The sequence below is a fragment of the Culex quinquefasciatus genome, chromosome 2 (assembly GCF_015732765.1).
Source record: "Culex quinquefasciatus strain JHB chromosome 2, VPISU_Cqui_1.0_pri_paternal, whole genome shotgun sequence".
In the NCBI taxonomy this organism is placed as follows: Eukaryota; Metazoa; Arthropoda; class Insecta; order Diptera; family Culicidae; genus Culex; species Culex quinquefasciatus.
In genome coordinates, this window is record NC_051862.1 from 164,021,990 (window position 1) to 164,035,416 (window position 13,427).

General features: G+C 38.8%; 1 protein-coding gene across 1 annotated transcript in view; it reads right to left on the minus strand.

Moving 5' to 3' along the window:
• The window catches only part of LOC119766384, a 3,617-nt gene extending 2,457 nt beyond the window's left edge, over positions 1–1,160 (minus strand). Inside the window, exons 1-2 of the mRNA XM_038250891.1 lie at positions 783–1,160; positions 89–222 (exon numbers count right to left, since the gene is read on the minus strand). Of these exons, the coding sequence (XP_038106819.1) occupies positions 89–222; positions 783–1,160 (512 nt within the window). The remainder of the gene's footprint in view (positions 1–88; positions 223–782) is intronic.
• Between the last annotated feature and the right edge of the window lie 12,267 nt (positions 1,161–13,427).

The following is a 13,427-nucleotide window of genomic DNA, read 5'->3' on the forward strand; positions in this document are numbered from 1 at the left end:
TGTGACGACTGGAAGACCCCGACTCTACTTCCGGCAGCAGGATCGGGATGACTAAGATGAACGCTGGCTGCGGACTGCGCGACTGTACCGGAGAGAGTCGGGGCTTCCACGGTACTTTGGGTCGTGCATCCCGATGTCCAACATGCCGTGGGCTGCGGCGGTGCAGCAGCTCGTAGATCGCCGTCGGGATTGTGTCGGCTCAAGCAGCTTGAAGGAGTAGCACTGGAAACCGGATATGCATCAGGAGGGGAAGGGCTCAGACGGTGTGCGTACTTGCCTGACTGTGACGACTGGAAGACCCCGACTCTACTTCCGGCAGCAGGATCGGGATGACTAAGATGAACGCTGGCTGCGGACTGCGCGACTGTGCCGGAGAGAGTCGGGGCTTCCTCGGTACTTTGGGTCGTGCATCCCGATGTCAAGCGGCAGCCGAATACTGGAGCTAGTGATCCATTGGGGCCGGCGCCCCGTCTGAGTTCCCCGAGTGGGGTGTCAAAAACGGTTCAACGTCGCGATTGTCAGGATTGGGGCTGGCAGAACCTGATGGTGTGAGAGTGATCGGTATGGTCGCGAGAGACAGCATTGGTTTTTTTGCCCGTTGTCCATCACCATTGCTCGGCGAAGAAGATTTTCGTTGCAGGTCCTCAAATTCTCTAAAGCCGCAGTTGCCAGGCCAGATTGCTGGGTTTAGAATCGCCGCCTTGTGTCCAAGATTCACCGCGACTTTGAACGAGATGAACGGTAGAGTTAGCGGATCGACCCCTTTTGACCAATGCGGTCACTTGAACCAGTTCGTTCTGACCGATGGCATTTTTCACGAGTCCTTCCACTTGTGTAGCAGTCGTGTGGTTGGCGAAGCGTGTCACGTACAGCCGGAACAGACTTTCTTCTGGGGGGATGCAAGTGACACTTGCACTCGCTACTTCGTTCGTCCCAAACACCAAGGGCTTCGGCGGAACAGGATTGGAGTCACGGGTACGTTTCGGAGTAGGCTTATTCCTTGGCGTACCTAATTTATTGGCAGTTGGTGTTAGGCTGCTGACGCGCTTGGAGAGCAGCAGCAGCTGCTTCCCATTCTCAGTGATCAGGTCCCGCAGCTCGGAGTTTTTGCGGTCTTGTTCATCCTGCATGTGGTCGACCACATCGCCGACGGACTCCATTACGGTGCGGAAACGAGCATTTAGAGCAAACTTTACTTCTCTTGTTTTATGTTTTTCTTGTTATATTTCTAGTATTTTAATTTGCATTTAGCTTGTTAAGTTTACACGGCGTGTTTTCTGGGCAACCTTAAGGAGAAAAAATAGTCATCACTACTTTCAAAAGTGTCTTATAGGAAATTTTCTCAGCTTCCAATGCTTCTAAGAGCGAAATGTTTCATCGGGATATTTCTGAGATATCTCTATTTTAAGTTTTTTCTTTTAAAATCCTTGATCATTTAGAGGAAACTTTTAAAAAACAGTCCAGGAAACTTGTCGAATGATGTGTTTCATGTGTATTTTACTGACCAAAATGTGCAAAATAAGACAAGAAACAACTTTGTAGAAGGTTGCAAACCGCTAAACATTTTGAAAATTAAGTTTGAACCGAATTTTTGAATATGTGGGATATATTCAAATATTAAAATAATAAAACCGTATTGAAATATTATTTTTACAAGAACAAATACATTATTACATAATTGTTTTGTACAAATAACACCGGTCTGCTTTGATTCAGCTTGGAATTAGCTGATACAACCGAATTTTCTACAGGTTTGAAATTGATAGGGTATTACAAGATTTTTATGAATAAATATCATATTTCCTTAATCAAACTAACTAGTTGCATGGATACAAGACATGTTTTATACTCGAAATTATACTGCAAATTACTGTTGCTAGCTTTAGGAGAAATACTTTTCATTAGTATGAAATGATTGTTTCAGTTTTTTTTTGTATTAAATGATCAAGGAACTAGCAATATTTTAGAAGTTTATAAGACTCTCATCTTCAATCTCATCTTTAAAAAAATATATGTGTCTTGATTTTTGTTCAAATAGTTTGTAAAGAAAGCTTCTGTTAATTTTTTTTGTTAAAATACTATTTATTTTTTGTTCAAACAAAAATAAATGTTTACGACGGTGTTTTCAGAATTCTGAATTGGAAGACTCGAGTTTTTTGCTACTTTGAAGTGTATTTTCTACAGAAAACATTTTATAAAATTATATCTTTATTTTATGCTCATGAAAATATGACTTATGAAGCTTGCTACAGTAATATGTAGTACATTTTCGATTTCAAATCATATTCGTATTTATGTTCCTGGTTAATGTTTGCTTAAGAAAATATCAAATTTATTCATTAAAATTCAATAATACCATTAACAATCGCAAACCTGTCAAAGCTTCGGTTGAACACGCTAAATCAGAGTAGACAAGTGATATTTGTACACAAAAAATATGTAATTATCAAATAATTCTTGTAAAAAATACATTTTTACACTGTTTTATGATTTTAATTCCTGAATAAATCCTATATACTCAAAAAAATAGACAAAACATACATTTCAAAATTTTAAGCGGTTTGCAACCTTCTACAAAGTTGTTTCTTGTCTTACTCATCAAAATGTGCAAACATTTTGATGAGTAAATGACTCATGAAACACATCATTTGATAAATTTTCTGAACTGTTAATATAAAGTTTCCAATAAATAATAATGAAATTTAAAACCAAAAAACTTAAAATAGAGATATCTCAGAAATTTCCCGATGAAACATTTCGCTTTTAGAAGCATTGGAAAGCTGAGAAAATTTCCTATAAGACACATTTGAAAGTTGCGATGACTATTTTTTCCTGATAAGGTTGTTCTAGAAAACACGCCGTGTTTATGTTTGTTTTTGGTAGCATTTGGCCTATTCTACCACCTCCTACCCATTGTCGCTTCAGTTTTTTCATGTTTTTACAGCCATTTTTCCAGGTTTTGCTCGTTTTTCACATTTTCTACTAAATATAGAATGATACCATTATCATTTACATTGTTTAAAAAATGCGTAGAGGCATAGTCACTACTACACATAAAACCAAGCCTAAAATTTAAAAAAAAATTAAGGGTTCTTCTTTCCAATTCTTTTTAAAGATCAAAAATTGGTTGACAAATTAGTTTTTGGCGATTTTTTAGATCGAAGCCCGTCTAGAGGCGGGGTTGGGTTGCAGAGGGTTAAAACAATCTAAAACATTTTTTTTCATTTTGCATTTAGTGATACTTATTGAATTAAGACTTTTTCGATTTGCCTGAAGGTTAAAAGAAATTATTGGATCACTTTTTTAGAAAGAGAAACTATTTAAAAGAAAGTAAACTAGTTCTCCATCTAGTTAATCATAACTACCAATCATAATTGCCTTTCGGACACATTGGAAGGGAGGGAACATTTCGGATGAAATAAAAAAAAAACACTTTTTTAACTCTCTTGTAAAAATCTCCCCACTGTAACGTGTTCCGGCTTAAGGTGCTGCCGCCGCGCCACTTTACCGCTCATTTGATTTCATTTTTAGCGCTTAACCGCGAGATTACCTCGCCGTTAAGCCGTTAATTTGTTTTTTGTTCGTTTCGTTTCGTGTTGCTCTCTCTCACTTTTGGCCCGTTGTTCCCGTCACACGATCCAGAAGAGGATTTTTTTTTCTTGATGAAAATACTGTCAGCACATTAAGTGTACTCCAACATGTGCCGGGTATCGAAAGCAACCAGAGCACCTGATGAAGTACAATAGACATGTGACATTTTTTGGATTGGAGATGGGACGCCTACGCCTCTACGTTGAACTCAGTCCGCGGGTAAAGACATTGCCTTAAGCTCGCTTGGATTTGTTTGCGAGTTTTGTTTCCGGTGTTAACGCCAACGCTGAAAAAAAATCGAACAAGAAGCAGAACATGATTAATAGACACTATGGCAAAGCATTCCTCGAGAGACCTTCACTTGCTGAAAATTGAAATTACTCAACGATTAGTCATCCGTGCAAGAGCAGAGAAAAACTAAGCGAGCTTAATGACGAAGACAGTTTCGGAATGTGTGTGTGTGTGCGAAGAACTTGGCGCGCTCAAGACCCCGTAACGAATGACTCAAACCGGAAGTGGCCGCAGCCGCAGGCTGCCTTGGGGCATTAATAATTAATAAGAAAATTTCTTTTTATTTTTCGAGCTTTTTTTTCGCTTTCTTGGAGCAAGATTCTCTGGGAATGCAATCATTTCGGGTCGTGGGACTTGGAGTGACTGCGGGTATGAATCATTCATGGAGCGGCTCTTGGGGAACACTTGCTGGGGGTTATCAATTAAGAGGGTGTGAGATTAATTGGGACATGTGGGATTTGAAAGGGACTGAATGGTTCATTTAGAAATATGAGCTCAATTCTAATTTTCTTAAAAATCTTTCAGGGTTATCGGTTTACTCAAGCTATTTCAAGCTCGATTTTCAAAATTATATATTTATTTAAAGGTCGTGTTTTATTAGTCTTGTTTGAAAAAAATGTTAAAAAATGTCAGAAGTAAAGTCAAGCTTTTTTTTAATTTTCAATTAAAATTTTGTTCAAAAACTTGAGACTATGACAAAAAAATACAAACCAGAATACAGTCAAGACTCGATTATCCGGAGCATCGATTATTCGAAGTTTGGTAATTTGAAGGTTTGAATGAATCAAATCACGAACAAAATAAAACGTATTTTTTCATTTTCTTACTTTTTAAATCAAATTCAATCAAAATGAATTAATCCGTAGTGGTGAAATGATGTCACAAGGTCATTTACAATATAATACAACAATCCCTTCCCCAACGATTCCCCTACACACCACACACCATTATAATCTATAAATACCTCGAACCGGTTGGTACGGTATGTCCCCGGCTTCTTCTTCTTCCCCTGATGGTTCTATGAAATGTGGGATCCGTTCATAGAATCTGTCTCATGCGGTTAATGCAACGCAAGGCCGGGCCGCTTTAATGAGTGTAATACACTTCGGGGGTTCTCGAAAGTACTGCAATCATTAATAATGACAAGAAGGAACTTGAGGCGTAATCTAACCATAAGTTCTTCCCGGATGCTTTCTTCGGACTGGCTGCGCTTGTGTTCGATTAGATTAGATTAGATTAGATTTTAAATCAAATTCAATCAATTTTTTGTGATTGGATTATCCGAAGTGAATTTTTCCGAGGCCTTCGCGTAATCGACTCTAGACTGTACCTAAATAACAAAAATGTGTTCGACTTTTTAATAATGTAATTTTCATGTAATTTGCCAATGATAGAGTGGTCACTTAAATCCAACCTTCGAATCTCTGCAAATCATCAAAAACTATTTATGTAGAAGTCGTAGCTATTCCAAAACAAAATAAATTCCAAAAATAAATAAAATAAAACAAAAGGAAGAATTTTTATCTAAAGGAAAGATCTTCTTTGAATAATAATAATAAATATATTTTCTGAAATTTAATTTGAAAGGCAATTTTAGCTTGCAAAATATTACATAATTCTGGAAAATATCTTATTAAGATTTGTGAATTTAAAATTGAAACTTTTGAAAATTACAATTTTTTTTAATGAAATGCAACAAAATCTTTGAAAATTCATAAGAGTAAAGCAAAAATCGATTAAATCATGACAAAAAAAATCATTTTTCATATTTTTTTTTATTTTCTTACTTTTGACGAATTCTAAGCCCAATTTTATGCGAATTTGAATAGTTGATTGCCAATAAAATATCAAAATGTATTTTTTGAATATTTCATCACCGCCATTTTAGCCACCATCTTGGATTAAAAATGTCTAAATCACGTTAGAGTAGTTTATGGGCCATACCTGGGTGTGGCCAAAGCGGCCTCAATTTTGAACTGTCAAAGTGGAACCAATTTACTGTTCGCCAAAAGTAGAGAGTGTTGTAATCGATCATTTAAAATGATTTTTTTTTGCAAGAATGAAAAATGTGTTTCTTTTGAGGACAGTGAGTTGAAGTCAATAAATCTTAAGAAAGTTGATTGCGAGATCGTCATTTTTTATAATTTTTAATGGAAGATGTTTATGGAGTCGACCAAGGGATTGATGGAACGAGAGGAATAACAAATAAATAATTTCAATAAATAATTTCAAGATTGTTCAGGTGTAAACCGAAAACGTGATCAAAAATTGAAGTGGAGGAATAAGGCTTTTAACTGCTTATTTAACTGTCGGTCGACAGGACGCCACACTGTTTAATCATTTTCTGGCGTACATTAAATTTTGCAGCACAATACCAGTTATTAAAATGGAAAAATAAAATTCTTTTTTATTTTTTTTTCTAGATTTGTGTGCACCTACGTCGAAGACCAAGATTGTTTACTTTTTGCTCTTTGGTCTGACAGTCTTAATCTGACAGCTTTATCATGGATTTTGGTCTGGTCTAGGCGAGGGATAGGCCACAGCACCTTCCTAGAGTCGACGCTTCCATCCCATCTTTGTTGTTTAAATCCGTTTGAAAAAAAAAAAAACCCTAATGGTTTAGTGAAAATCTTATCTGTTTGTTAGATCAGCTTTGCTAGAATTAGCGATGTTTTTTCGCTGGACCAGGAAGAGCTACAGGGTTCCAAAATCAGCCAGGAAATTTATCTGTGACATCGCAGGATGACACTCTCGCCGCAGTTCTTTGTCACCCGTAAAAACAAGAAAAACCGTTTCTAACCGATCAAAACTGGAAAACACACAGAATTTTCTAGCAAAAAATGTCGAAAACTAGACAAAATAAAACCCATACTACGGATTATAAAACAGCTAATTTACCAGCAAGATAAAGTCATGCTTGTGCTTGAACAGCCTCCTACTTTGTAGATGCAAACAAAGTGGGATCACTCCAAAATCATACCTTACCTAAAGCTAACCAATCGAAAATAAGACAGCAAAAAAAAAATAAATAAACAGATATAATAATATTTAATTTTTAAACAAAACAAAGAAAAGAAAAAAAAATGATTCTTATCAGGGATTTTTTTTAACCCTTACAAAGCTAAAAACAAAAATTAGCAAAATCAAGTCAACGATGCACTTTTACAGTCGTAAAACCTTCAAAAACATTCGTTACTGTAGTAATATCGGTTGATAACCTGTCCCACTTGCTCGCTCCTCCAAGTTAGTACGTTCCCGATAACAAACTGCGACGTGTCCAAGGTTCAAACTGTTGCTAAATGGCACCGTTGTCGTCGTCGTCGTGTGATCTGACAAAAGTAGCACTTGCGTCAGCTATGTCAGCATCACCAGCGAAGTTCCAGCAGGCACAAGTAACCTCATCCTTGGGCATAAAAATAACCCATCAGCAGCCCTCGCATAAAAATGGCACAAATAGTGCAAAAAGCATTTTAAATAGCTGAGGAAAAACTAATTGTTGGCTGGAAGTGAGGGATTTTAAAATAGATTTGTTACTCACAGCGGAGGGAAGCACTAGAGATGATTTATTTTATGGTGCTGCGCACCGGTTAAAAACTGTTGATTCAATGTGTTACATTTTTTAATGATTCATTTGAAAGCTAGCTCGTCAAACGCTTGCCACGACTCATTAACCTGCTGCATGCATCTGCTTGTCTCAGAGTCTGCAACGAAGAAATGCACCGCGGAATTTCTCCTCAACGCGGTGAAACCCAATCAATCAATCAAACTGACCTGGTTAGCCCGCAGACCGTGGCAGCGACTTTGTTGCAAAAGTTGCCAACAGGTTTCTTCGCGGACGAAACTGAAAATGGAAATGCATCCTCCCTCCCCCGACGACTGAAGGCCAAATCTGGTCATTGCATCCCCCAAGACATACCCAAATATAGCCATTTGCACGACGAAATCGAGCGCCATCAGGTTTTGAATAATCCCCCCGACGACGACGACCTCGCGGTTTCAACGAGACCCATGGGTCCGAAGATTTATGGAACTTCCCAAACGGAACACGGCACGAATATTTTACGGCCCAAGACGGCCGGGTCGTGGGGTGACCATATGGTGATATAACGTTCGATCACCAGTGCTCGTGTATTATAGGGAGTAGATGAGCATTAAAAAACTAACAAAGTTTAGTTTTCAGTGGTTTTATGGCTAGTTAATGTTTTACGGGCGAGCTTCCGAGCTATAAGCGATGGAGCAGACCGAACGGGTCAAGGTGGGTTGCGGATCAATCAAACTGTGGAGTCAGGGCGCATAAATTAGAAAATGTTATTCGTTTTCGGTAGCCGATTGTCGGGACACCTGGGTGGGCGCTGAATTTGGTTCAGGTGCGAAATTCGGCCGTTAAAGTCGATGAGTAGGATGTATGACATATGGTGGACTGATAAGAATTAACTTGCTCAAACATGCAAAAAAAAAAACTTCTGTTTTATATTATCTCAACCTTAAGAACCGATCTGTTAAATAGGTTGGATATAACCTCTTAAATGATGTAATTTTAAATCAATTAAGACTGAAAAAATTACATTACACCAGAAAAGTGGTGAAATTACACATTTTCAGAAGTAAAATTACACATTTTCTGTTATACCAGATGTAACATTAATTTGTTTTTTTACTGTGCTGTATTGAGATGAATCCCCTTCGTATAAAAATGTTCAAGTGGGCTTTAATGGGGTTTAAATTTCATTTTCGCATTCACATTTGCATGGAGATGGTGATCTTAGCGGGTTGCAGACTGGATTTCGTCATGTTCATGTGATGATGCTATGAAATTCAACAACGTTATTTAAATTTACACCAAATTGATTCTTTTTTTTAAAATGCTATTATTTTAAACAGGTTCAAGACAGTTTCAAACCGGATAAAAAAAAATGATTTTGCTAAATTTTGATTTATTAACACATTTTAAAAATATTTCGAAAAGTTTAAAATAGAATAAACCACATTTCATAATATGTATTTTCTCCATGTTTGAAAACAATGTGAAGAAGATAGACGAACAGAAACATTGAAGAATATTTGTAATGGCCTTAGTATGAGACTGTTTCAAGTTTAAGTATGAAACAGAAAAAAATTGTTTTAAATATGAAGAAATCAATATGTTGGACATTATTTTTTACCGATCATGCTCAAAGAATTTTGAAAGATTTTTTGTTAAAAATAGAAAAAATGGTAAAAACATTTTTCCATCCAAATTTCATCAAGATTCCAAATGGTTGATAAAATATAATAAATATACAGGAAAATGTTTTCTTTTCCAATGGGACCCTAATGTTTATTCATATGTCTTTTGACAATCGTGCTGAGTAGTCATAAGTAGAAATATTACTAATTGAACATTTACAGGTGTAAATTAACCCCTTTTTTATGCAATTCTTCGTAAATCGTTTACATAGAATATGATACTTTCAATAATGTCTGATTTAAAATTACAAAATGTTTTTTCACGATATCGGTCTGAAAAATTATTAAAATTTAAAAAAGAAATTGAGGTAAACTACAAGTGGCTGATTGCGGTGAAATTTACGTAATTTTTGATGTAATTTATTCTTTTACACGAAGGGCCTCGTGGCGCGGTGGTTAGCGGCTTCGGCTGCCGATGGTTTGTTTCAAAATATTCAAAGGTTAAACGCTTTTTTGGAATCAAATGTGGAAATCAAATTGCGTTTTCATTTATTTAATTTTTTGAAAGAAATAGAAAAACAGCCTTGAAAAGATCTTAAAAACATCTTTAAAAATCACTAAAACGCAATCGGGCCCAAAAATAACCTTAATTGGTGATATTATTGTTTACAGCGATAAAGCTAACCCTTTGTACGATCGCAACGGATTTAAAATTGATTTTTTATTCATTTTATTAAAATTCACTTCGCGGCCCATTAGACAGAAAACAAACTACTTGACAGCACGTTTCAAGAGACCCATCGTAAAATGTTGTCTTGTCATTTTTTTGCTTAAAAATGAAAAAAAAAAGTCGACAATAGTTTTTAATCGTTTTTACCGTTGAACATAAAAGTTGACTTTGAGCTCTCGAACCCTATTATCTCATTTTATACAAAACTTCAATTTGGTCAGAGTCATCAGAGCATCAATAAAATCTCGAAGAACAAAAAATATTAAAATTTACAAAACAACAATTTAAATGCATTCAAGTGAAGCAATATTGACTGGGTGGTGAATAAAGAAATTCACCACTTTTCTTCGAGAGGCCGTAACGTCTTTGACAGTTCCAGTTGTAAACAATATTTGTTTGTGAGCGCTTTTAAAATATTGATATAACTTTCAAAGAAAATGCACCGTGAGCAAACAGTCCATTAGTTCCGATTCTTAAGATTTTGACATCAAATGGCAACCACCACGAACCCCAGAAGGGTACAAACTTCTGCGTAGTTTCCCAGACCTGTCCGTGCCAAAGTCCACACGCAACAGCCGGGCCTGATTATCACAACCATAATTGTGTGTGTCCGCTACACCTAGGCGGAGAACGAGCGGACAAGACACTTGTGACACCTTGAAGCTGTCGCGCGCAACTTCTCGACCTTCGGAATATATTCAGGAGGAGGAGTCCGGTGCGCGGGGTTGACCATCACGGGTAAATATTGATTGATTGATTGGATAATCACCTTCTTCTTTGCACAGGTCGCAGGCGGCCGGTCAAGCCAGCATACAATGCCAAGGAAACGCGAACGTCGCGCGCTGACAGAAGAAACCGGACGTTTGACACTTGGACAAGTTGTCTGTGTGGCAGCTTAGAGCGGGCTTGTCGTTAAGTAATTGCGAGGTCGTCGGAAGCGCTAAATTATTCGCCCAGACGCGCGGCAAATCCGGAGTTTGGAGGCGTAAAACCATTCAGCCAGCAATCCGGTTGATCTTCGGGTGGTGGTGTGAGTGAGCGTAGGAGCGAAGAACCCGAAACCGGAAAGTACAAATAAACTTTCGGTTGTTGGCAAGCGAAACTCGAGGGCCGAGGGAAGGAACAAAAATCGGAGACCATCGCTGGCTTTTTTTCGGGTTTCGGAAGGAATTTGAACACTGTATATTTTTGTTGCGAGCAATTAAGTTGTTATGAGAGTGTGTATAGAGAGGATAAGAAAGAACGTTAGCAAAAAAACGAAAAAGAACTCGCAGTAGTGGGGAGCATTCGGAGACACAGCAACGAGAAACCAGATAACGAGTCGAACGAAGAACCAGAGGAAGAGTGCAGAGAGAGATAAAAACGAACGCCCGTGCGCGAGCGATAACCAGCTTTGAATAGAACTGAGAATGACGGAAAGACACTGAACGTCAACGCAAGAAACGCGCGCGGTAGCGCGTGATGATAAAATATTTATAAATTTATCGATGACACAGAAACGACCTTATCGCACGACAGTCTAGCCTGGTAGCACTGGTTCAACTCCGAGTGACATTGAGCCGCCCAAGGATGTTGAGCGACAGCGGCTCAAGCTCCAACGCTCTGAAGTGACCTATTTAGCTGTACACGCCCAGGAAATTGAAAGTATGTCGACGACTCGTCGTCGTCAACCGCGGGTTGAGTTTATGGTTCACCGTAAACACATCGGATGACGAGCGAGCGGAATGTGACTAATTCTGCGAAGCGAGTTTGGAGTTGGAAACAGTGCGTGACTCACGACCTCCCAAAGGACGCGACGCGGTTCCGAGAGCTCCGGGCGGGTGGTCCAATTTCGCTGGAATCGTACGATAAATTTAGCGATGACCGCGAGCGCGCCGCACTTCCGAACTATTCCAGGAAGCGACCAATTCTGGAAAGTGGCTCTCGTTGAAGTGATACTACTTGAGCGATCAACGACCGACAAGTCAGCTGATCGGATCGGATCGGAGAAGCTTGGCTACAGAAGTGTTCACATCAGTGCTTATCAGGGCGTCGACGCCGCCTAGTTACTGGCCTCCGGACGACGTCGACGTGCGAAATTGTACACTCTCCTCTGGAGGGGAACTTGGCCTCTTATCTAGGATGGTGGTCGTGGTGCTGGTGCTGCGAACAATGCTGGCTTAGAATTTGATTTTTGTCGTGTGAGAATGACGATGTGACACTTGTGTGCCAAAGTTAACAAGTTTTGTGGCGAATAATGCTTCCGGATGGGCGAAAATTTCCATAATTTCCTAATGGTTTTATAGAAATTCACAAGCAAAATTACCAGCTTATGTTTTTTTCTGGAAATGCACGATGATTGTTTTATTTTTTGGAAAAATCTCTAGCATTTATAAATTTGTACATAACTAGTCGTTTTTAAGCTCCATAAAACTTTAAAATTTAAAATACGAAAGAATTTGACTAAAAATGCTTTAAATAAGATTCGACATCTTAAAAAATGTAGATTTGTTTTGTGAGAAATATTGATACAAAATTATGGAAGAAACAACACTTTTAACTTTAACTTCTGAAGATTTAGGAATATTAATATGTTAAACATGACATGTTGGAATAGAGTAGAATTATTAAAATACAGAGTTTAGATACGCTTATAACATTTACAGGAACAATTTAAGAACATGTTGAATGATACTTTCTGAGAAAAATTGTCGTTTTTTCTCGTTTGTGTGTTAGTTTTTTCGTTAATAATTGTTATCTTTGTAAATCATTAAAAAACCTTATTTTCGCTAACTACACAGTTTCATGCATAGTAGAATTTATGAGCTGATAAAATTATCGTGATTTTTGCTACTTTAGCACTTCGGAACACCAATTACACGACTACCAACACCGCCTCATTTTCACTCGCAATCACTGATACTACCACAATGCCCCAGTAAGAAAAAAAGAGCTGATGTATTGTTTGCTTTACGTCGGTCTGGTTTTTTGAAATGTTAGTACAAATGTGAGTTCTATTTTCGTTGATATTTAGCAAAAACTAGGCCAACCGACCTTCTGTTCGCTTTTCTGTGTGTCTGCGATTCGGGGATTTTTTGGAGCTACCGCGTCACGATGACGCGTTTGACACTTCTGGGGTGTTAACTCGCACCTTAAACAATGACCAGCTTGACATTCTGCTCGATGGCGGCACTTCCGATCACGCGCGCTACTTCAGGTACCTGACTGCTAGCGAATGACCAAGTCCCGGTTCCTGCTTAGCGCGCGCTATCGGAAGGATTCCGGGATCTTTGCGCTGAATCACTTAGAAGGTACTTACCTTGATCGGGGTGGAGCCCCGCCGGTCCGGCTGCCGGCAGGCAGCGCGTAATGTTCTAAATTTAACCCCGCAGAAAGAAGAGAATTGTGTGTGTGTGCGTGGTGGTCCCCGGGCGAGTGACAAAAGATCTTGTCGCCCGGACCTCGGCAGCTCTCCCCGGCAGATCAAAGTACAACTGCCGGGTATCGCAGGCGGTTGATCTCGCTAGAGGTGACGCGACAGCAGCAGCAGCAGGCCATGAAGCATCTCTTGATTTATTGCACCAGACGGCGCTCGGGGTTGCCAGTCTGGCCATGACACGCGGGAGAAATAATTGAGTCATTTGGCACACGGCAAGGCCTGCTAGGCGCC